Here is a 23,817-nt window from a genome sequence, read left to right on the forward strand (position 1 = left end):
AAGCATTTGGTGGCACTAAGATGGCAGTGAGGAAGGAGTAAAATGGCGTCACCCCGAGCACTGTGAAGAGAGCTGGACTGCGGTTATTTTCTTAGTCCTGGAGACATCCTTAGAAGCACTGCTTCTCGCTCATGGATGCTCATTATTACCAGGAGAGAGAAATTCGGAGATTTTCCTAAATGCTTGTTAGCGCTTGTATCTAGACTTCACATACCACCTTTAAGAAATTGTATTAACACTTTGGAAAGACCTCTGATGTGTATTTTTTTTAGTGTATAAACTTGCTTGTTATATGGGATACATTTTCTAAAAATGTAGAACTGTACGTATCATTCTTGTGAGAATTTTTTTTGTCTTATTCTAGTTTTTCATGGACTTTTGTTATTTTACATACGAAATACGCCAGTCTCGCGTATTCTGCAGGGGAAGTGTGGTCAGAGTGGCGATGACAATGCTGCTTTTTCCATCCCCATCTCTTACAGGTTTGGAATTTTTGGAGCTGACCATGAAGTTTATCTAGCGTAGTCAGCTCATCCAGGTTAAGTAAAAGTAAGGTTTGCTGCAGTAAATAACTTCTCAAGGTCAGGGAACCAGAGGGTGGATCTCTGAGAAGCAACTGATACTGTTCTACATCCACAGCACCCAACTCCTGACCTGCATGCTGTCGGCATCAATTCCATTTTTATTTCCTCTTTGTTGACTGGCTGGTCAATTGAGCTTCCAGCAAAGTCAGTCTGTCTGTGCTGGAACATCCTGACTCACAGAGGTGTCTGTTTTCAGAAATGACTTTCTGAGCTGTGCTTGCAGTCTTTCTGGGTTTGTGTTGAAGTTGATATATACTTATCAGTTTGTCTTTCGTAAACACACATTTAAAAATATGATCTTTCCCGCAAGTAGAGCTCTTAGGCTCATAGTGATGGTTGAACATGAAGAGTAAGGCACTCAGAGCTAGGATAGACCTGTACTCTCTGAAGGCATCCCCAGCAGCTAACTCCTACTCCAGCTATGAGAGACTGTTCAGGGGTGCCACTTCTGCCGGAGAAGGGAATTAGTAAAAGGCATTTAGCTGCCTTTCATTTGGGGCAGTTGTGCTTGAAAAAATAGCCTTGCCCCATGTTCTCCATTGCTTATATTTTTCAGTCCTGCTGACTGTATCTATGGTGACAGTACTAAGTGGTGCTTTCTGCAGTATTCCTCTGCTCTAACAGTAAAGTCAAAAGGTTTCCAGCCTTAAAACAGGTTTAGGAGAGAGCAAAGCTCCAAGCACGCTTAACAAAGGAATGCCTGACCAAATTACACTTAAAACAATTGGAAATCAGAGAAACTCTCTTCTGATGGTTGTTTCCACATGTTTAAAAAAATGAATTTTTGAGCTTCAAGAAGGAGCTGCAGTGAAATTAGGCCTCTTTTCTGTGACAGTCATCCTGGCTGATGCTCAGATGCCATCAGCATAAGCACTGCTGCAGAGCAGAAGAACCTAGGATTCTTGACTATGGTGTGAATGACCGACACTGTGTACCAGCAGGAATGAATATAAGTGTGGCATGTAAACTTTGTCCTAACAGCATTCCTTTTGCTTGCTAAGAGCTCACACTTAATCCTGTGGAAAACAAGTTGCTGGCTCTCACTTGGCTGACTGAGATACACCCTCTGCTAAACCCCTACCCTCAACCCCTGGCTCAGTGTCTAACGCCTGCTTCCCCTCCACCCCCAGAAGAGTAGAAGGCACAAGATCAGATAAAGCTCAGAAATATACTCCTAGCCCTGTTTCTTGTTACTGGTAGAGATTACTTCTGTGGGTTCTTTCAGAGGGTTTTGAGGGCCATAGAAAGGCATGCTTATAAGTGAGGCCATCGTTGATGTAAGGACAGGTTTAGAATCTGAAGTCCAAGATGAACTTGAAATGTTTTTTTTTTTAATCCCCTAATGCACCCACCTTATTCCTCCCCTAGAGTGACCGTGGGTTCAGTTTTTAGATCTATTCATGTCTTTGGCTGAGGGCTCTGCTGCTGTTCTTTGAAGCCAGGCATACAGTGAACTATTAATATTCATTCCATTTGCAAAGCTAGATTGAAAAAGTTCTTTCTGCAGAATGTTTCACTTTCTTGTGTCTCCACAGTTTAGCCCAGCAATGTTCTGACTTTAGGGGGCAAGTGGATGCTCACAATTGTATTTTCTCTTTGGTGCTACCTCAGTGTTGGAGCAGCTGGCTGGCCCCCTTCCTTGCCTGATGTCTTCCAGTGTGATATCCTCATTTCTCCCAGCAAAAGGGGAGACAGGATGGCCAGCAGAGGCTCTGCTACCACAGTCAGGCACCCGTGTACATCATGGCCCCTCTCAACTGGGCGCAGGCCTGGGCATAGTTTTTAAGTGTGATAGCACTACTGATGAGGTTGTTTCTCTCTTCAGCCCCTTACACAGGCATGAAGGGGATGGCAGAACTTTGGGATTTGGAGGAAAGAAGAATCTCCAGAAAAGCATCATCATCATTATCATTAGTAGTAGTAGTAGTAGTAGTATTTTATTGCCACCAATATCAAGATAATTGTTCAGTATTGTACTCATTTATATGATGTCATCCTTGTACCCTCTGTATGATGGCTCCAAAGCCTTTCAATAGCTGAGATGTGTGAACTGTTTCTCTTTCTTGAATATCTAGACATGGCTGGTAGGCAGGTAATAAGAATGCCCAGTACCCTTAAAAGGGGCAGAACTGGCTTTATTATAACACCAGTAGCATATGATTTAAGTAGCCCTCACTGGGTTGCAGTCCCTGTCATGGTATTCCTCAAGGTAGCAGCAACTCGATGTGCTAGCCATCCTCAGTCTGACACCTCGATGTAGAACTGGGAAGACGCACCCGGTACTTTGTGCCCACATTTTTTTTTTTTAGACAGGGTTTCTCTGTAGCTGTGGTACCCATCCTGGAACTAGCTTTTGTAGACCAGACTGGCCTTGAACTCACAGAGTTCACCTGCCTCTGCCTCCCAAGTACTGGATTAAATACATGCACCACCACCGCTCGGCTTTGTGCCCACATTGTTTTTTGGTATCTCTGTAGCCTATACCACACCACTGTGCTGCTGCTTTGCTCACAGCTTTACTTGCCTCTGAAGTCTTTCTTGGTTCGATACAGGGTTTCTCTGTGTAACCTTAACTGTCCTGGAACTCGCTTTGTAGACCAGGCTGACTTCAAACTCACTGAGATCTGCCTACCTCTGCCTCTGAAGTCTTACAAGATGGGTTTTTGTCCTGGGGTTTTGTTTGTTTATTTTCTTTGGGGGGCATACAAATGGGTAGTAGGGAGGAATATGCACAGTGTAGGGGCTTTCAGTACCGCGCCTCCTACTGTGGGCGCTCTTAGAAGGCGGTGGTACAGATGCAGGTCAGCACACTGTGGCCAGAATGTTGCCTCTGTGCCCCTTTGCTGGTCTGGGAGAAGAAATGCCCAGTGCTGAGCATTCTTCCATTTATTAGAGCCTCCTTATGACACTGAGTTATTTTTCCTGTGAAAATTAGAAGACTGTCTTATAAACCAGTTTGAATTATGGTTTTTGAATTGAAAAAAAAAATCCCAGGGGCTGATCTCTGGACAAGACTGATTCTCCCTCTCTGAGCAGTCATTGTCTTCCAACATAAATGGGAAAAATGTCTCATGGTTTTTATTGAATCCAATGTTTCTGTAGCACTAACCAAAGTTCTAGAGTCTTTAGCCATGCTCACTATATTTCTTGTTTCATCTTGAAAGAAGAATTATTCTATTTTTAAAAATTTATTTATATCCCCTGTCTCCTACCACCTTGAAGACAGGATCTCAATATGCAGCCCTGACTGTCTTTGTGTAGATCAGGCTGGCCTCAAACTGCCTCCCAAGTGTTGGGATTAAAGATGTACACAACCATGCCCAGCCTCGTTGCTTATTTTGTCTTTACACCTTTGTTTCTGTCTCGGCAGTTCATTCAGTCACAGCATTTATTCCTAATACCACTGTTGACTTTGTGTTAATATTTTGATTTGGGGCTGGTAAGGTGACTCAGCGGGTAAAAGCATTTGTTGCCAAGTTTAATGACTTGAGCTTAGTCTCTGGAACCCATGGGGTGGAAGGAGAGGACCAGCTCCACAGATTGCCCAAATAAGTAAATGTGAAATGAAGACTTTAAGTATTTTGACTTTGAATATTGATTACAGATTTCCTATTAATTTGTATATATCACACATATTAAATGAGAGGAAACATACAGATTTTTGTAGTGCCCACATTTTTGCATTGTGTCTGATACCTTTTCATAAGTGTCCCACCTGCCGCAGTGCCTCATTCTCGGTTTTGACAGCATGGGTTGCTGGTTAGTCTGTTGAAGGAGAAAGATAGGGAATAGTGTTTTGTCTTTTGAGGGCCGTATAAAATATGGCTATTGCTTCGTTCAGTCAGCCTCTGGTTGTGTGTGTGCATATGTATGTACAGCAGTGGCCAGCAGATCATTTATTAGTGTAGATATGAGTAAAAACTCTAAAAGAAGCAGTGCAGTTTTGTGGGGGGGGGGGTTGGTTTAGTTTTTCAAGGCGTGGTTTCTTTATGTAGCCTTAGCTGTTCTAGAACTTGCTCTGTAGACCAGGCTGGCCTCAAACTCACAGAGATCCACCTGCCTCTGCCTCCCATGTGCTGGAATTAAAGGTGTGCGCCATCACTGCCCACCTTTTTTTATTTTTTCTTTCTTTTTTTAATGCCATTTTTCTTTTCTGACTAAACTGAACAATGGAAATTTTTCTCCTTAGAGATTTTTTTTTTTAAGTTCAGTCTCTGTGAGCATAGTTAATTGATTCTGTGGGTTTTCTTGTGATGTCCTTGACTCCTCTGGCTCCTACAATTATTCCTCCTTCTCTCTGAGCTTAACCTCTCTGTTCGCCTGTGGTTCTCTGCATCTGTTTCCATCAGTCACTGGATGACAATCAGGATAGGTACCCGATACTCAGTATAGTAGAATATCCTTAGGCATCATTGCATTGGTTCTATCCTTGGTCTCTGGGCCATCCATTCTCTGGGTCCTGGTAGTGACACTCCAGGCAGTGTCAGGGGTGGACTCACTCTCATGGCATGGGTCTGGCCATTCCCACAAACTCTGTGCCACCCTGACCCTAGCATATCCCATAGGAGGACAGACTGACTGTAGCTCAAAGGTTATGTGGCTGCCTTGGTGTTCCAGAATCTTCACTGGAAGTGTTGCTTGGTCACAGGAGAACTGCCATTGCCAGTTCTGGGTATGTTGGAGACGTTTTCTTAATTGTGGTTCCCTCTTTTCAGATGACTTTAGCTTGTGCTGAGTTGACATAAAACTAGCCAGGACAGCTAGTAAATGGATATAGTTAAAAGTAACACCTTTTTTTTTCCTGCCCCTGGAGAGCAAGCCCAGAGCCTCACTTGTGGCACAAATATACATAGTTGGAACAAAAGTTTCACAAAACAGTGTCCATCCAGACCATCTAACAATTTCTGTTGCATTTTGTTTAATTTAAAATGTTGTTTGAGAGCCAGGTGTGGTAGCACACAACCTCTAATCCCAGCAGAGCCAGGAGGATCTTGAGTTTAAGGCCACTGGGTTACTTAACACAATTTTTCTAAAAATAAATTTTAAAAAATTCTTCTTTAATTATAGGTTCTGACCTATGTCTCTAAAGCTGTTGTCTTAAAGGTATCCCAAACATCAGCGTTTATTGCCATCCCTCTGTGAGGTAGAGGGCATAGCAAGCAAGCGCAAGACTGCTTCTCTCACCTTGATTTGATTGTTTGAGAGATAGTGAAGTAGTGTTAGGTGTAAAAGAATCCTTTTAAAAAGCCAATAAACAGAGAAACAAACAAACCACCCTAGTCTCCCTCAGAACCTGTGCTCCTCCTAGCACTTCTTACCCTTCCCCTACCCTGAACCCCTCCCCCCAGGGCCTGGACTTTGCTTCCCTTCCCCCAGCTTCTGGTCCCTATGGAACTCAGCCACGTTGGACACATGGTCTCTGGGCTCCTTGCTGTCTATACTCCTGCATCTCTGTGGGTTGCTTGCCCCCCTTCTCCTCTCTCACTCTCCACCTTCTCCCCTCTCTCATGGTCTGGTAGAGTCTGCTGGCCATATTTAGCCTGAACTGTTCCAGATGCCTCCGACTGTTTTCTCCCTCATGACTGCCATCGGCATTCTCAACTATACATTGGAGTAGTCATGTCCTCATTTTCCATTCAGAAAGCAGCCAGAAAATGTGAGTTATAAGTCTGAACTTTGCTGTTGTAAACTAGGTCTGTGGCCCCCAACCACATTTTGTTTGTTTTTGAGACAAGGTTTCACTTCGAAGCCTGTATCTTAACTATTGGCTAGCCTTAAACTCAAAAAAAAAAAATCACTTAACTGTGCTTTCTGATTGCTGAAATTAAAAGTGTGTGCCACCACACGTGGTGAACTAGGTCTTCTTATGTGGAGCTACTGTCGCTTCTAAGTGGATAGGAACGAGAAAAAATATGTGACTGCTTGACTTTTAAACCTTTATGTGGAGCCAGGCAATGATGGCGTATGCACATCTTTAATCCCAGCACTCGGGAGGCAGAAGCAGGCGGATCTCTGTGAGTTCGAGGCCAGCCTGGTCTACAAGAACTAGTTCCAGGACAGGCTCCAAAGCTACACAGAGAAACCCTGTCTCGAAAAAACAAAACAAAATAAAAACTGAACAAACAAAAACCCCTTTATTTATCTTTATTTATCTAAATAAACTTTTGTTTATCTCTTTTTTAAAGATTTATTAATTGATTAATAAATTGGATTTTACCTGCATCTATATCTGTATGAGGATGTCAGATCCCCTGGAACTGGACCTACAGACAGTTGTGAACTGCTTGTTTGGATGCTGGAATTGAACCCCTGTCCCCTGAAAGAGCAGCTCTTAACCCTTGAGCCATCTCTCCAGCCTCCCTTTGTTTATTTATTTATACATACCGAGGATTGAACACTGACTTTTGTGCTTAGCAAGCAGTTCTACCACTGAGCTATATCTTCAAAGTATGTATATTAAAGTATGATATAGATAAGTATTAAAGAGACAGTTTAACATTGGGTTAAAAGTGAGAGCCAGATTTGGGCATATGTAACACATACCTATAATAAAGTAATCACCCTGTAAATATTATTCTTAGTACAGGTTCACTGTTCCTAATCAAACACCTGAATTCACACTGCTTAGAAATCTGAAATGTTTTTGACATCTTGCCACAAGTAGAAAACTTTGTACCTACCTCATGGAATAAGGCCAGAATCCATATACACTAGTTTGTTGTCAGGGGCCATGAGAGTTACAGCAGTTGGCAGCTAATGTTCAACTGTCAACCCAGCAGAGGCATGGTTATCTGATGGAGGATTAATCCTATCCATACAAGGTCTGCAGGACCATCGACTCTGGAAACTGTTACTCACTTTTGCTAAAGCAGCTTGGTGTCTTCCCAGTATTTGCATTGTAGTGTGTAATCTCATGTGATGTGTATATGTAATCTCATGATTGCATCTCAATCTTACAGGCACATATATCTGTGGATAATCAGGAAGATGATTTTCACTTAAGCTATATAGTTTTGATATATAGTATGTGTGTGTGTATATATACACATATATACACATATATATATATTGCATGCTTCATAACTGAATCTATTTGTCCCACCAAGGACTGTGAACATTTAAAAACCTGCCTTGTTCTTTTACTTACTGAATGGGTTCCCCCACCTCATGAAACCTCCAGTGAGAGAATTTAGTCAAGTAGCCAGAAACCTTGGTTCACACAGCCTCATCTCCACTATCTTCCATTTGGCAGGACATGCAGTCAGGAAAGAGGAGTCTTTCATATAGATCACATTTGGGACCTTCAAAGATAAAGCTCATTTGAGATTGAGTGCCCTAATTCTCCTATAGTGGATTTAGGAAAGTGCTGGCCTCAGCAATTAACCCTCTACACCTACCCATTTTTCCTTTTACATATATTTTTCACTAACCCCTAGTTAATCAAAGCCCACCTAGAAGTGTGGTATTTTGTACAACCCCCCTTTAGAATTTAGAACCTATTGAATAAACCTTTCTGCCTCCTAGTGCTGTTCCCGTGGCTTCCTAGCCAGGCCTCCACGAACCATAAACTGCTGACTACATCACCCAGGACAGTGCTCATCCCCCCTTATGACCCCAAGAGAAGCTGCCTTTGTTGTGTGTGTGTGTGTGTGTGTGTGTGTGTGTGTGTGTGTGTAAACTGAAACCTTTGCAGAATGAGAAAAGAATGGGGAAAGAAGAATAAAGAACATGATCTGAGCAGCACATATCTGAACTCGTTCCATACTTCTTAGGCTAGTAATTTTCTAAGTCTTTTCACTACACCAAGGCATCTGACCTGAACCTTGGCAGGAAGTCAGTAGAGCTGGACTCTTCTGGCCCCGTTATTTTGTAAAATTGTCTTACAGAGTAGGACTCTCTGGGCCCCAACCTCATGGAAAAGTGTAGCTCCTGTGCTATAGGACTGTATTCATGCCCTAGCTCTGGGGATCTTTCAGCTTGCAGGCCTCACCAGAACCCACTCCCCTGCCCTCAGGGTCTCATGCTCAGAGCAGCTACAGGCACAGGTAAACAAGTTGTTTCTCTCAGTTCACTCTAGGGTCTGAGGCAGGTATAGAAAGTCAAGGGGCCAGAGGTCTGCAGCCCCAAACAGGAAAGGACAGATGTATTAAGGATGTTTTTGCCTTCTTTGGGGCTCCACCCTTTTAAAGAGGGAATGAGATTTTAATTTTCATTGGGAGAGCCAGAGCTTCCTGCACTTCTTCCTAATTGGGGATTCTTGCTGAGGTAAATGTTGACATTTCAGTTTCTCAGCTGTAAATAGGGTGGGAGGAGTCTAGGGGTGGAGTGGTGGTATTTAGCTTCTTTATTTTTAAAGAATTGGTCCCTTCTTTGGATGGCTTAAGTCCTTTCTGAATGGGACTATTCTGTGTTACAGAAAACTGGAAACCAAAACCCATTCCAAAAGCCAGTACAGTGTCTGTTTCTGGAAAGGAGGGGCAAATGGAAAAGTTAGGAATAGGCATATTACTCTGAGTGGGAGGGGGCTGATGTGCCTTCTCTGCTCAGAGGCTTCCCCTTGTTCTCCAGAGGCCTTTCAGATGAGAAAAGCACTTCTCCAGGATGAGGAGAGCCTCACAGAGTCCAGAGAGAAAGAAGCACATAGACAATGTCTGACTAATCCCACCAGGCGAGAATAATAACACTATCAAAAATTTGAAACAAGCTTTATTAAATACTGGTCAGAATGGTGGACACTGGCCAGATCCATACCCGGGATTCCCAGATATGGAAATGAATTACATTAGGCGGGGGTTTATAAAGACCCACAAGTCTGTATATTAACCATCTTTATTCAGTTAGAGGCAAGCTTACATCTTGACCTACTTCCTGCCCATGTACCTCCTGCCTAATTCTTTTTATTACAGTTCCTCAAATTCCTTTTTAAATTAGCATAACAGAAGCATTACAGGTTGCCCCTTTGACTGGCACTAGGCTTCAGCCCATTTTCTCCCATCATGAGGTAGCTGGGGAAATTTGAATCTCTTTGAGGGTGGGGTGGGAGAGTCTATTGTCTAATAGTTTGCTAGCCAGAGGGAGAGAAACTGTGTCTTTAGAATGTCTTTTTCATTTTTCATTATTTTTTTTCCTTAAGAGATGTGTTCTTGAATAGAAATTAATCACCACTAGATGGCACAAGACCCCCTCACTACTCTGTACTTGTTAATTTTTTTAAGATTCTTTTCAAGATAGGCTGCTAATGTATACTTTTTAAAAATATAATATGTATAACCTATTCTAATGTTTCCTTTTAGAAAGGAATAAAGGATAAAAATCTAAGATCAGAATAAATATAATTGGCCATATATATAACCAAAACTAACTTTCTAGAATAAGCGTTTTGTCTGACTTGCACAATATGGTGGTTCAGACTTGTAATACTTGTGGCCCTAGCTTGGCAGGCTGAAGCAGGAAAATTGGAAGTTTAGGGCAGCCTGGGAGAGAGAAGTGGACGGACCTGTCGGGGGTAGAGATTGAATACATACATATTGTCGTTTTTGCCTAAATAATATGGTATATAAACTATTCATACAGCATTTATGTTGTGTGAATAACCTATGCTTTAAATTGTGCATAGGTTACATGTGAATACTGTGGTATCTTGGAAAGGGGTCTGGAACCAGTCTTCTAGCATTCTGAGGGATGGTTGTGCTGTGAGCTGTGTGCATCACAGAGAACAGGCAGCTTTTGAGGTACATAAAGGTGTGGTCTTTGTTCATATGTGGGTCATATCTGAAATCTGAGTCTCATGCACAAATACTTTAGTTAATTTGTTGATATTTAAAAACATAGCTTTTAAAAGACAAATAGCTTGCTCTGACCCCAAATGATGTCTATTCTCTTTTTTCTATAATAATCTTTTATCTTTGAAATTATAATATGATTGTCTCATTTACCCCCTTCCCTTTTCCTCCCTCCAGCCTCTCCTATGTAAAAGCTCCATCCCTAATTTTTCTTAAATTCCTAGCCCTTTTTTTCTGCCTGTTATTGCTGGTGTGTGTGTGTGTGTGTGTGTGTGTGTGTGTGTGTGTGTGTGAGAGAGAGAGAGAGAGAGAGAGAGAGAGAGAGAGAGAGAGAGAGAGAGAGAGAGAGAGAGAGAGAGAAAGAGAGAGACAGACAGACAGACAGACAGACAGATAGAGAGGGATGTCGTCTTCAAATTTCATTCTTAGAAATTGAGGGCTCTGTTTCACGGTGAGAAGTATTTTGCTTTGCATTTGTTAGTACGTATGTATGTAAGAGAAGTCTGAGTGTAGGCACAGTTACAAGCAGTTAAGTGCTGATCAGAGAAGCAGAGATGGAATATCAGACTCAACACACATATTGCTCTCTGCCTCAGCTAAAACAAAATTAAATTAAAATTAAAAATTAAGCTAAGCCTTGACAAATAGCAGCTTCTCCTCCCACCCTGCTTTGTTCAATCAGCTTTCTGTTGTAGCAGAGCATGGTCCCTGCCTACCTATCGTTTGTAATATCAATCCACGGTAATAGATGTATAGTTTTGTTTATGAATGGTGACACTGTGTACCTTTAATTTAGCTTTGGCTATTAAAGCCCTTAAAAGAAAGATAGTGAGTGGTCCCAACACAGTGGGACCCTGACTCAAAAACAGAGAATTCGTAATAAAAGTTTACTGACTTTTCCCCCATGGACAATGTATGTATATATTATAACTATGTCTTTTACCCCCCTTTCTTATACATGGAGTCCATTACATTTTAAAAAGGGGACTGAAGCTTCTCCCTACCCTTACCCACAGTCCTGTTATCAGTATAGATACAGTCTGCATTGAGTCCTAAGAGCTGCCCCGGGGTGGTCTTTCTGAAGGACTGTTTGCTGGGAGCTGGCTGCTCTTCGCCCATCCCAGTCCATCCTGCAGTTTGGAGTGTGAGCACAGGTATAGGAATCATGGGCCAATAGATAGAAATCTTGGAAATCTGTGAACATTAATAATATCTTACCCAAATTATAGTCCTATATTGCCCTCCATCCACATTTGTTAACCAGAAGCTTAAGAACCAGGACTATTTGGTTGCTAAAATGTAAGTAATCAAAACTAACATGTAGAAAATTATCAAATACCTTTAAATTGAGCTTGTCATTTAAAACCTTTTGCACAATTCTTTTTATTACAGTTCCTCAAATTCCTTTTTAAATAAAGCATAACAAGCATTACAAGGAAAGCAGGTCATTTTAGAAACATACTAATGCATGAATTGTGGACTTTGCCATACATTAACTGTGTCTTACATTGTAGGTGGAACTGGGGTGGATCTTAACTTGGAGTCTTCCATATTACAGCTAAATCTTTGATCTCAACACCAGAATATGTAATACTAATATTAGTTTTCTGTGTTCATATTTGGTCCCTGAGCTCCAAGCCTTGGAAAAGAAGTTTTCCATTTGTGTGGAAGGTGGGGCATTGACCTCAAGTCTGCCTGCATGCATTTGTGGCTATTGCTGCAATCTCTTGTTGCCTCCCTCACCTGGCCTCATCTCAGGCAAATAAGGACAGAGCAAGAACAAGGAAGACTTCCTGGCTACCTTTTCTTAATGCCACCAACATATCTAGACTTAATCAGTATTAATGATAGAGCTGTGTATCGAGCCTTGAAGCCAAAAACTTGATTATATTATCTCGTTATTATACATAAGTCAACTGAGATTTAAGTTTCGCTAAATTAGTAAATGGTAGTAAATGGAGGCGCTCGGATTTGGCAGGGACAGAGAGGGCGGGGAGGACATGGTTCCTAGTCTTCCAGTTTGACCTACAACTTCCTGTGTTGCTGAGAATGCCCTTGAACTGATACTCCTTTTCCTGCCTCCTTGGAGGTGGAAATTATAGCCGTGCGTGCACACCGTGTCAGATTCTTCTGATGATCTTTGTTCTGCAGTGTACTTCTGCTATTTGAAGATAACCTTGGTTGTGTCATTTTACCTCCTTTCCCAGGGCTTCCTGAAGAATGAGAAAGATAATGCCCTGTTATCTGCCATTGAAGAGTCCCGGAAGAGGGTAAGAAAACAACTAAAGTGCAGTGCTCACCAGTGGAGTGCAGGTCCAAGCTTTCTTTGTCACAGCATGATGGCAACATCTTTTTTTTATTATTTTATTTTGTTTTATGCTGTCATTTCTTTTTAGTTGGGGGGACATGTAGGAGTCAAAAGACAACTTTTGCAGGTCGATTATTTCTTTTTACTGTGTGGGTTTGGGGGTCAAACTTGGGTTTCCAGGTTGGCAGCAAGCACCTTTACCCATTAAGCTATCTTGCTAGCCCAATAACACCATGCTAACATTTTCTCAAATGCTTTTAAAATATATTTGGCACACTAAATGATGGCAAGTATATCAGCCAGAGCAGCCATTGTACATTTTTGCCTACCTCCACCCCTGCAAAATGCTCTCAATAGGTGTTTCTGGATGCTTTCATTCTGGGAGCGTATAGTAATTGTTAGGTGAGACTCCGAGGTACAGTAGGATAGATAAATGTGCATATTGTGCAAAAGTCTTCCTGGTTCCATTTCCTTTACTAACGAGAGTTATCTCCTTTGTTTCTGACAAGGATTACAGCCTTTCAGTAGCATCCCAGTTCAGTTTTGAAACTCCTGAGAGGTCTTTAGGGAGGAAGGAAAACAGGTTAGCTGTCAAGTTTGACCTGACTCTGAGAAGGTGGCTTTTCTTGGAAGCACCTGTCAGTCTGGCTGTTGTACCTCTCTGCTAAGGGAATCAGATGAGGAGTGCCTATTCTCTGTCTCAGTGTTTATTTAGCTCGGATGTCAAGTGAATGTGTTTGTGTATTATTTGTGTCATCTGAAAACCAAAAAGTAAGAAATGTTCCTACTCAGTATGCTGTGTTAGAGCCCTCTCCAAAGCTGAGCATCCTCAACAGGCTCACAGGAGTCTTGCCTTCTCTAGTGTGCAAGAAATGTTCCAAAGGCGGCAAGTGACCAATAAGAAAATTCTAAATTTCATTAATTACATTGTTGGAGGCAGTACTTAGTCTTGAAAATAGGGAAATTTATTTGATTTATATTTGAAGACATTTAAAAATGTTCACACTTTTGAATTTCTCACCAAAATTGATTGTCCTGCTATAAAAGACCAATGAAATTAAATTAGGATTCTTGAATGCCTCCAAACCATATTAATCCATTCACCCTGAGAATGTGTTTCTGAAATTGGCAGTCTCTAAATATTGTGCCATACTGAGACTAAATGTGCAGCAAGCCAAAACGTTTAGGTGACATGCCACAGCGCAAAATGTGTGCATATGTTTTTATGAGGGAGACATTCCAGTGTTGGGAGCCAGCCTGCGAGGACACCTCTGACTTGGCTGGACCCTAGAAGGTTGTTACTGAGCAAAAATCATTTTCAATAAAAAAATGATTTAAAAAATCAGCAGCTTCTTGGCATTTTGGTGGCAGTTTTATATCTGAATAACTTGCCAGTGTCCCACTGAAATACCAGGAAAACAGGCTAGAAAACCACAAATATGTCCTTGTCACTCCCGTTTGGTGCATCTCAGCGAGCCAAAATGACACTCTCAGAGCACATGCAGTGTTTCTAAAAGCTGCAACAGCTCAGTAATAATCAGATATGAAGCCAAAGCTATTGCGCCCTTCCTTTTAGTAAAATAGGTGAGGAGCTCCCAACCTCTTCTTAATTCAGTCATCCAGTTTGATCCCTTCTTATCTTTACTGTGTTCTACAGGTAATGCTTTGCACACATAACAATAATAGTGATTCAAAATTAATTTGAATAGTTTCCTCCACTGCTTTGTTATTTTTTTTTCTGTGGTTGGTCTTGCCTTCCTTTTGATTTTCAGGTCTTCACATTCTCTTTCAACTTACCCCATACTCTTTTCTGTCTACTTCCTACCTTGCCTCAGGCCCTCGCTATGCTTTTCTCTAGGTTTTTATTTCTCTGTTGATTTCTCTTTGGTCAACATTCTTTTTTTAAAATCTAGTTTAGTAGTTTGGACTCTGCTATAAACCCAGTCGGCCACTGGTGGACCGTGGGTGGCTAGCTATCCATCCCTGAGTGGCGCACAGATTGGATCTTTCATTATCTCCGGTGTAATTAAGATAAGCTGGGGTGGTGTGGAAGAGAAGAGAATTTAATGTTGGGCCTTTGTTTTTATTTTATGCTCTATATCACACCACCGATGAATAGACTGACAGTGTTTAGGCTGCTGGCTGTTTGTAAATAAGTAGCCTGGCATCCTCCTTCAGACATATGAGCACTTGAGTCCCTAGAGTGTCCAGTTTTCAAAGCTGACCAGGATAGCTGAAGGGCTGGGAGTGGGTGTAGTTAATCCCCGCTGTTGTCACTTTAACTCTTACCTGATACTGGAATTCTGACCCCACTGTCCCCATCAGCTGAGCTGCCTCTACGGCTTTGCTGTTGGTTATTAGCCAGAGACACGTCTCCGAGAGAAACCTGCTGACGCTGAATCCTTGGCCAGTGCCACAGCTTTGCCTTTGTCTTATTTGCTCTTGCAAACGCTTTATTCCACCTGCCCTGGTCCTCCTGCCGCTTGTACCCTGTACTTTGCTGTGCTGGGAGAGTCTCAGGGATAAAGAGGCAGTTGGTGTGCCACTAAGAAGAACTTGAAAAATAGTATGACTTCCTTGTGTGCACATTCTAGAGGGTCACATCTAGTGATAGCTTCTTTCCCCATTTTGACTCCACCTTCCTGATTCATCACATTTCTCTGTTAGAATGTAAACGGAGACTGGCTGCCCAGACCCAAATAATCACACAGAAACTGTATTAATTACAATACTATTTGGCCAATGACTCAGGTATATTTCTAACTAGCTCTTACATCTTAAATTAACCCATTTCTATTATTTTATATTTTACCACGAGGAGGCTTGTGGTTTACTGGTAAGGTTCTGGCGTCCTTTTCTTTCGGCAGCCACATGGCGTCTCTTTGACTCTGCTTACTCTCTCTGTTCAACTTCCCGCTTGGCTGTACTCTGCCAAACCATTGGCTAAAACAGCTTTTTTGTCAACCAGTAAAAGGAACACATACAGAAGGAAATCCCACATCAGTCAGAATGTACAGCCACTATGTTTATGTTTACATGTATGTACAGGAGACAAAGGTTTTCCCTGTGTATATTTCAACTCTGGCAAACTGGCTGGTCTACTTCATACCCGACACTCATGTTGTGTGATTCTCAGTACAAAGAACAAAGCGGGGGAAAACTGTTTAAACTAATATTTATTTCTCCCGTGTCTCCAGAGTACACTGTAGAAAGGGTACAGAATGTGCTGCCCTTCTTCCTAGTTATTTTCTGTTTGCATGTGTATTGTATCCGTTGTTCTTTTAGCCTATATTGTAACAAACTTAGTACATTGTAGAAAGAGTATATTTAAGAGTATATTTATTTCTCTAATAGTTCTCCACAGTTTATGTGCATAACTATTACCATTATAATTATCTACATTGCCTAAAATAAAACAGGCCTTACTAATATGCCCTCAGTGCTCCTTAATTAGATGCCAGTCTCACTGTAGGTGAGATGACCTTTTGAAAAGTGGGCTTTAGCTGGGGGAAATGTGCCCTCCAGTTAAAGAGTTACAGGCTGAGAACAGCTTTACTTCAGTCTCTCTCTCTCTCTCAGTGCCTTTGTTCAGGTAGCTTCCTGTCTTGTCTCTGTCAGTTGACAGTAGTGTAGTCAGCAGAATTTTTGTGATGTTGAATAGACTGTTAGGAAATCAATACCAGAAGGCTATTTTTTATTTTACTACTTTCTTCCTATTACCAAAAAAAAAAAATCAATGTTTTAAAATACATAAACAAATAAGGAGAATCTGTGGGGTTTTTTTGGTCTTTGTTAAATTTATGTCCTACCCAAAAAAAAAGGGAACTACTGTAGTTTATTATAGGTAGCTTAATTCCAAAAATCTAGTAAAGCACAGAAATGCTCATCATTACTAATTATTAGGAAAACAAATCTAAATCGGCTACTCTTATTAAAAACAACAACAGATAATAAGTGGTTGTGATATTTATAGAAATGGTAACCCTGATTCGCTATCAGTGGTGATGTAAAGTATGTAGCCTCAGAAAAGTAAAAAGATTACTAATGTGATGCCAGCCAGCAATACTGTGTCTGAGTCTGTCCCCAAATCGAAGGCTGGGACTTGAGGAGATCTGTATGTGTTTACCAGTGTTGTGCACAAGTGGAAAGAAATTTTGGCACATTCTTCAATATGATGGACCCTAAGAACTGCTAAATAAACTAAGTTATTAATAAAAATACACAGTGTATGGTTTCACTTCTGTGCAATAACTACAGTGGCTGCTCTCAGGGACAAAGCAGGCTGATGGTGGCCAGGGTCTGGGTAGAGAAAGGAATGGCCTGTTACTGGTGAACAGCTGCAGAGCTTCAGTTTTGCATTAGATTATAAGGATGGAAGGTGATGGCCATTTCACCTGTACTTTATGCCACTGAACTGTCCACTTAAAGAATGGTAAACCTCGAGTTGGAGATGGCTCAGTAGTTAAGAGCACTGGCTCTTCCAGAGGGCTTGGGATTCATTCCCAGCACCCACGTGGTGGCTCACAGCCATCTGTAACTCAGCCCCAAGGATCCGATATCCCCTTCTGGCCTCCATGAGCACCGAATGTGCATGTGGTGTGCGGACATGCATTCAGGCAAAGCAGCTATATACATAAAATAGTAAAATAATTTTAAACAGCAAATCTTATGTATATTTTCTCACAATTTAATAAGAGTTTTAAAAAATATGAAGTATGTTAGAAATAGTTGTTAGCAAAATTTTTAAATGATAAATTTTAAAATAGATTTGTTTTTTCTGGATCTGATTCTAGGAAAGTGGTTGATGGGTGGGGGCCCCTGTTCTGTAGTTCCACCTGGTTTTAAAGGGAACCAGTCCGCGTTTCCTCACTGGGCCTGCACTCTCCGTCCCTCTCTGACAGACCTTTGGTATGGCTGAAGAGTATCATCGAGAGTCAATGCTGGTCGAGTGGGAACAAGTGAAACAAAGAATCCTGCACACACTGCTGGCATCAGGAGAGGATGCCCTTGACTTCACCCAAGAAAGTGAGGTAGGTTGAACCAGATAAACATTAGTTAAAATATGAAGTCCCAGGGTTTGACTTACCACTGTTGATTAGTAGTTTTACTAAGTTGCAAATTTTCTTCTCTTTTAAAAATTTAATTTAAAGCTGGGCAGTGGTGGTGCACGCCTTTAATCCCAGCACTTGGGAGGCAGAGCCAGGTGGATCTCTGTGAGTTCGAGGCCAGCCTGGTCTAGAAGAGCTAGTTCCAGGACAGGAACCAGAAGCTACGGAGAAACCCTGTCTCGGGAAAAAAAAATTAATTTAAAAAATAAAAACAGTGTAGAAATGTGGTTCCAAAATTAAAACACCCTATCTGCAGATACCCCTGTCCAGCCTCCCTAAGCTGTCACTGTTACTTCTTCCATACATATTTCTAGCCTTGCTTTATACAAATGTACGTGTCTGACGTATATTTTAATTTTGTGTGCTTTACACAAAATTAGCTGTGTATTCTCTTCTGCATCCTTCTTTGTCTCGCTGCATGTTGGAGATCTTTCCTGCAAGGAACTTTGGGAGGGTGCATCTAGGCCTAACAGACCTGTCTGCCTTTGTGCCTGCCATGTGTTCACCATTAAGGAGGGGTGGAGCAACCCTGACCTGAGATCCTGAGTCATAGAGTCCAGTGAGGCCTTGTACGAGCTGTTTGACCCTCAGACAGACCTTCAGGGTCTGCTGAAGTAGCATTGTTGGCGCAAATCCTTGATGATAGAGAATCTGACTCACGCTGACTGTTTCTTCCTTACTACTTTTTTTCTTTTTTAAGCCCTGGCTAGCCTGGAACTCAGGTATCTGCCTGCCTTTGCCTTCTGCGTGCTGGGAATAAAGGCATGTGCTGTGTTGTCTTTTCTAACCCAATTTCAGAGTTGGGAATGTAGCTCAATTAGTATAACATGTGCAAAGCTCTGTTCAATCCACAGTACTAAGGAGGAGAAAGATTAGAAGTTCACAGTTGAGGTCAGTCTATCTCTCTCGTTTTTAAATATCTAAAACTAATTTCAGGTAATTTAGAAGTAGATATTTCAAATTTTAATGTTTTAAGAGTAAGTGTTAATTTTACCAGTGCTTCGTGTTCAGCTTTTTTCCTTTTTCCTAGAACTTGTTTGACAAGTACTTAGCACTTTTTTTTTTGACAAGACTTTACTATGTAGCACCACCTGTCCTCCCAAGTACTGGATTAACAGGTATATGCCCCACATCCAGTGCAGGTACCTACGCTCCTGCTGTAGAGAGAAGAGGTCATACTCAGAGCTGTAACATGATGGCAAAACCTAGAACTGTTGCCTTCTGTGTCTTGGCTATACTGAAGTGTGGGTCAAGGATTGGGTGGATTTTAGTTTGTGGGACCAGCAAGGTGACTTCTGATCCTTTGTACCTCCACATGCTCTTGATTTAAAGACTAGTCTTTCTAGTCAATTAGTCTCCAAATAAATAGCTGCTAATGTCTGATTATTTTGGGAAACCGTTCCTCAAGGACCCTGTCCTATATTTCTTAGACTCAGAGACTTCAGGTAGAAACATCTTTGCAGAGAAAAAACTAACACTCCAGACCCTTGGCTAATCTAGGGTTTCCATTCGCTTCTTTCTGAGACTGAGCAAATAATTAGAACAACTCCTGGTTTTATAAACTTTATTTTTAAAAATGGTGTTAATAGGTTGTGCTCTGTATAGGGATTTGAAAGTAATTATAAATTATAAATGAAATGTTCTTCCTTAATTGCTCTTCTCTCAAAAATAGACCAGTGTGTTCAGTGGGCTCTTGTTCCGTGACCTCCGGCCCCTGAAGAGTTGCCCATGCTTGTGCTGTTCTCTGTTGGGAGCTTTGGTGGGGTCATGATGCTGCTATGGAAGGCGTCAGATGTTACACACAGTCCACTCCATTTATCCAGAGAATTGCATTTTCTGGAAACTCATGGGAGGTTTTTGTTTCTTTGTTTTGATTTGAGATAGGATTAGGGTTTTAAAATATAGCCCTGACTAGTCTGGTATTCACTGTGTTGCCTGACCTCATTCATGGTGATTCTTATGTCTCATTCTCCATAGTGTTAGAATTACAGGCCTGAGCTTACATATGAATCTTTAGCTTTTGTTATTTTTAACTTTTTACTTAAAGTGTAAGGTTTATACAGAAAAGGATAAAAGTCTTAAGCATATGATTCAGTGGATTATTAAAAATGAAGTACCCAAACAACCCAAGCTCCTCAGTGGTAGCCTCCCACCTCTGCCACACTCCTAAAGGTCTCCGTGAACTTTGTACTACCTACTACCTGAGCCATGAAATGTGCTTATTTGTAGTGGTAAGCCTTTCATTTTATGGCTGAACTGTATCAGTAATTTTGTTTGCCCATTCTGATGTTGATAGATAGTGCTGATGATATTTGGGTAGTCTCCAGTTTTTGGCTTTTATAAACAATACTATTATGAGCATTTCTTTATCTTTTGATAAGAATATATATTTGTATCTCTTTTGGGTACTCCTAAAAGGAAGTTGCTAGGTCAGAGTACATGTATATGTTCTGCTTTGGTACTAGAGTTGGGGTTCTCTGGAAGAGCACTTTGGCTTGTACCTGGTCCTGGATTCAATCTCTGGCGCACACACACACACCCTCCCTAGAAAAAGAAAAGTTCAGCATTTTTATTGTTTTTATTTGTTTTGTTTTTTGAGATAAAGTCTTACTCTATAGTCTAATCTGGCCCAAAACTCACTGTGTAGCCCCTGCTGGCCTCAAACCCATGGTGATCCTCTTGTCTTAGTCTCTGGGCAGGGGTTGGGATTAGGACATGAACCACCACATCTTGTGAAAGTTCATATTTAAAGATACTGCCCCTAAATATCAACAGTATATCCTCCAATAGCAGTGGTAATTCCATTTGTCTCATGTCTGTGTCACACATGGTTTTATCTTTCAGCATTTAGTCATTCTTGTGGTATGTGTTTTTATAGACTCTTTGCATGTAATTTTCTTCAAAATGGTGGAAAAGTGCATTATCTCCACTTTGTTCTTCCTGTAGAGGAGACTATATAGTTTGAAGGGCAGAGGACAGGCCTCAGAATTAAGGTTGAGCCTGGTTTTCTATCTGAAATACCTTTTTTCTGTTGTAAGGATTGAGAGCAGGTACAAAGCTCAGTCCAGTGCCTAACATGGGGTGCATGCTCCAGGTCTGTACAATGTGTAACAGGAGGGGGTCTGCTTGTTGGGGTTTATGTCCTGCCCAGTTCCTCACAGCCAGCAAGCCCCAAAGAAAATCACACAGAGATCTCCGTAAGTTATAAAACTGATTGGCCCATTAGCTCAGTCTTCTTATTAGCTCTTGTGGCTTGTATTAGCTCATTATTCTTATCTATGCTAGCCACGTGGCTCGGTACCTTTCAGCCGGACAGGTTACATCTTGTTTCTCTGTGGTCTGGGCTGGAATGGGAGGAATGGGCTTCCTCCTTCCCAGAATTCTGTTCTCATTGCCCCGCCTCTACTTCCTGTCTGGTTGACCCACCTATACTTCCTGCCTGGCCAATTAGCGTTTATTTAAAACATGATTGACAGAATACAGACAATTCTCCTGCACCACTTCCCCCCCCCCTTTTTTTTTAAACAAAGGAAAATATCCATAGTCCATTTTTTTGGGAATGTGGGCATAGTATTCCAGGCTACTTCCTGCTGATGATCTTATAAGGACCTAAAGAAAATTTAGATTTATAATAAAGTCCTGACTGGAGTATCCTGTGAGTCTTGATCATCTCAGGCAACAGTCTTGAATCTGTTCTGGATGTAGAACTCAGACATACGGGCCATCTTTTCCTACCGGAGATTTCTCAGGTGGTCTTCCTTGACCAAACTGAATTTTTCTTAACTCAGAATGAATCCACAGCCTCTCATTTTCTGTGGAGACAAAAGCAAAATCTCTTCTCCAAAGTAATATACCTTTTGACTTCAATTTTGAAGCCAAGGTATTTTCAAAATACCTATTTTGGATTAATTCAGCAGCATTTATAAGCAAATATCTTTTTAGCAGCTGTTGCTACTTCCTCAGCATTCAAACAATTCAAAGAGAGCGTGATAGCATACAGTATCAAGATTCTCTGTGTATTTTCCATCTTTATGCGGCTTTATTTTAACCTCTATTTCTTTTATTTTTACTTTTACTTTTTGAGGCAGGTTCTCTGTATATCTTTGTCTGTCCTGGAACTCTCTGTAAACCAGGCTGTCTTTGAACTCACAGAGATCCGCCTGTCTCTGCCTCCCCCAGTGCTGGGGTTAAAGGTGTGTGCTACCATGCCATGAGCTCACAGAGATCTGTCTGTCCCTGCCTCCCAGGTATTGGGATTAAAGGCACGTGCTACCACACCTTGAAGTCACAGAGGTCAATCTACCTCTGCCTCCCAAGTGTTGGGATTAAAGGTGTGTTCCACCACACCCAACTTCTCTTTCTTTCCTTTTTAAGAATTTTAACCTTTTTTTTTCTTTTAAGCCTGCATATATTTTTAACACACTATAAACCATTTAGAGGTTTTTCCTCCTCTTTGAATCTCTCATTATAGATGGCTGTGAGCCACCATGTAGTTGCTGGGAATTGAACTCAGAACCTCTGGAAGAGCAGTCAGTGCTCTTAACCTCTGAGCCATCTCTCCAGCCCCATAAACAACACTCAAAAGCTCTGTAGTCAGAACTGCCTGCTTGAAAGAGTCACAGTTTGCCCTGGCAGGACGGCCCAGAAAGCTGGCATTTTAAAATGGCACAGCTTTTTTTCCTACTAAGGCTGAAAACCGAAAAGCATGCAGTCAGCTTTTTATCAACACTATGTGTTTTGTGGCAGGACCTCTTAAAAGAGCTGCAAGGTTTTACAGCTAAAGCTGAGTCAGGAATCCTCTCTTAAATGAGAGCACTTGCTTGCCTCTAGCAAGCAGAGCAGACCCGAGAAATTGCTGCCACCAAGAAACCATACTTTACTCTATTCTTTCCCAAGCTTTCTCAGGCTTTTTGTGGATGTAGTTATCCACATTGGGCACCATTTATAACATGAGGGCTGGGCTCGTTGGGGTTTCTGTCCCGCCCTGTCCCCTAGCTCTTTAGTCCCAGAGAAAATCACACAGAGATCTCCATAAGTTATAAAACTGATTAGCCCATTAGCTCAGTCTTCTTATTAGCCCTTGTAGCTTATATTAACCCATTATTCTTATCTATGCTAGCCACGTGGCTCTGTGGTCTGGGCTGGAATGGGAGGAATGGGCTTCCTCCTTCCCTTGACAGAATACAGACAGTTCTCCTGCACCAACAGTGTTGTGGTTCTGTCAGCATTGGGTAAACTGCACATTATTAAGGTCAGTTGAAGTATGACTTGGTGGCTATAGCATTCTTTTCTGGACACCTTATTGTCAAGAATTGCAGAATTCAAAGAGTCATTAGAGGGGAGGCCTCGGATCCTGTTGAGTTGACCTTATATTTGAAGGAAAATGTTCAGATTTGGATAATTTAATATAAAGCTGAGCCCGAGGCTTTCGGAGAAAATATTTTTTAAGGCAGAAATGAACTGAAATATGGTAGTCCCTAGAACGTTTGTTGTCCCCTGGAGCCTTTCAATAACAGAAGAGCAAAAACATAATGTTAATATCTATGCCTGGCAAATTTTAATAAAGGAAGTGACACTCTAATATCATGCAGTTATTTGGAAAATTAATGTCCTTAGGATGTTATTGAAGAAAGAGATACAGCTTTTTAAAGGAAGGCAGGAATTGATGGGATTGTTAACTTTTCAAGTATTTCCTGGGTAAAAATAATGTGCTTCACTGAGAGTCTCTTGCCTGTTCGCCCTGATATGCATCCTGTGTCACAGCTCTTACATCTGTTCACATGACAAGATGGAGTTGACAGTGCTGGAATTCCTAGATGTAGCTTAGCCGACATTTAAAACTGTATTTTGGAGCTGGTGAGCGAGCTCAGTGGGTAAAAGCACTTGCCAGGCAAGCCTGCTGGCCTGAATTTGGTTCCCAGAGCCCATGTAAAGGTAGAAGAGGAGAGTCGACCTATCTATGCATGCCTATTCTCTCCCTCTCTGTCTCTGAGACACTTTTTAAAAAGCAGTATTTAAAGGTGGATTTAACTTAG

General features: G+C 41.5%; 1 protein-coding gene across 1 annotated transcript in view; it reads left to right on the forward strand.

The window, feature by feature from the left end:
• Nucleotides 1-23,817, forward strand: part of Nup93 (nucleoporin 93) — a 103,875-nt gene that overhangs the window by 53,765 nt on the left and 26,293 nt on the right. Inside the window, exons 4-5 of the mRNA XM_075976940.1 lie at nt 12,574-12,636; nt 17,576-17,704. Coding sequence (XP_075833055.1) covers nt 12,574-12,636; nt 17,576-17,704 — 192 coding nt within the window. The remainder of the gene's footprint in view (nt 1-12,573; nt 12,637-17,575; nt 17,705-23,817) is intronic.

Source organism: Microtus pennsylvanicus, chromosome 6, assembly GCF_037038515.1.
Source record: "Microtus pennsylvanicus isolate mMicPen1 chromosome 6, mMicPen1.hap1, whole genome shotgun sequence".
Classification (NCBI taxonomy): Eukaryota; Metazoa; Chordata; class Mammalia; order Rodentia; family Cricetidae; genus Microtus; species Microtus pennsylvanicus.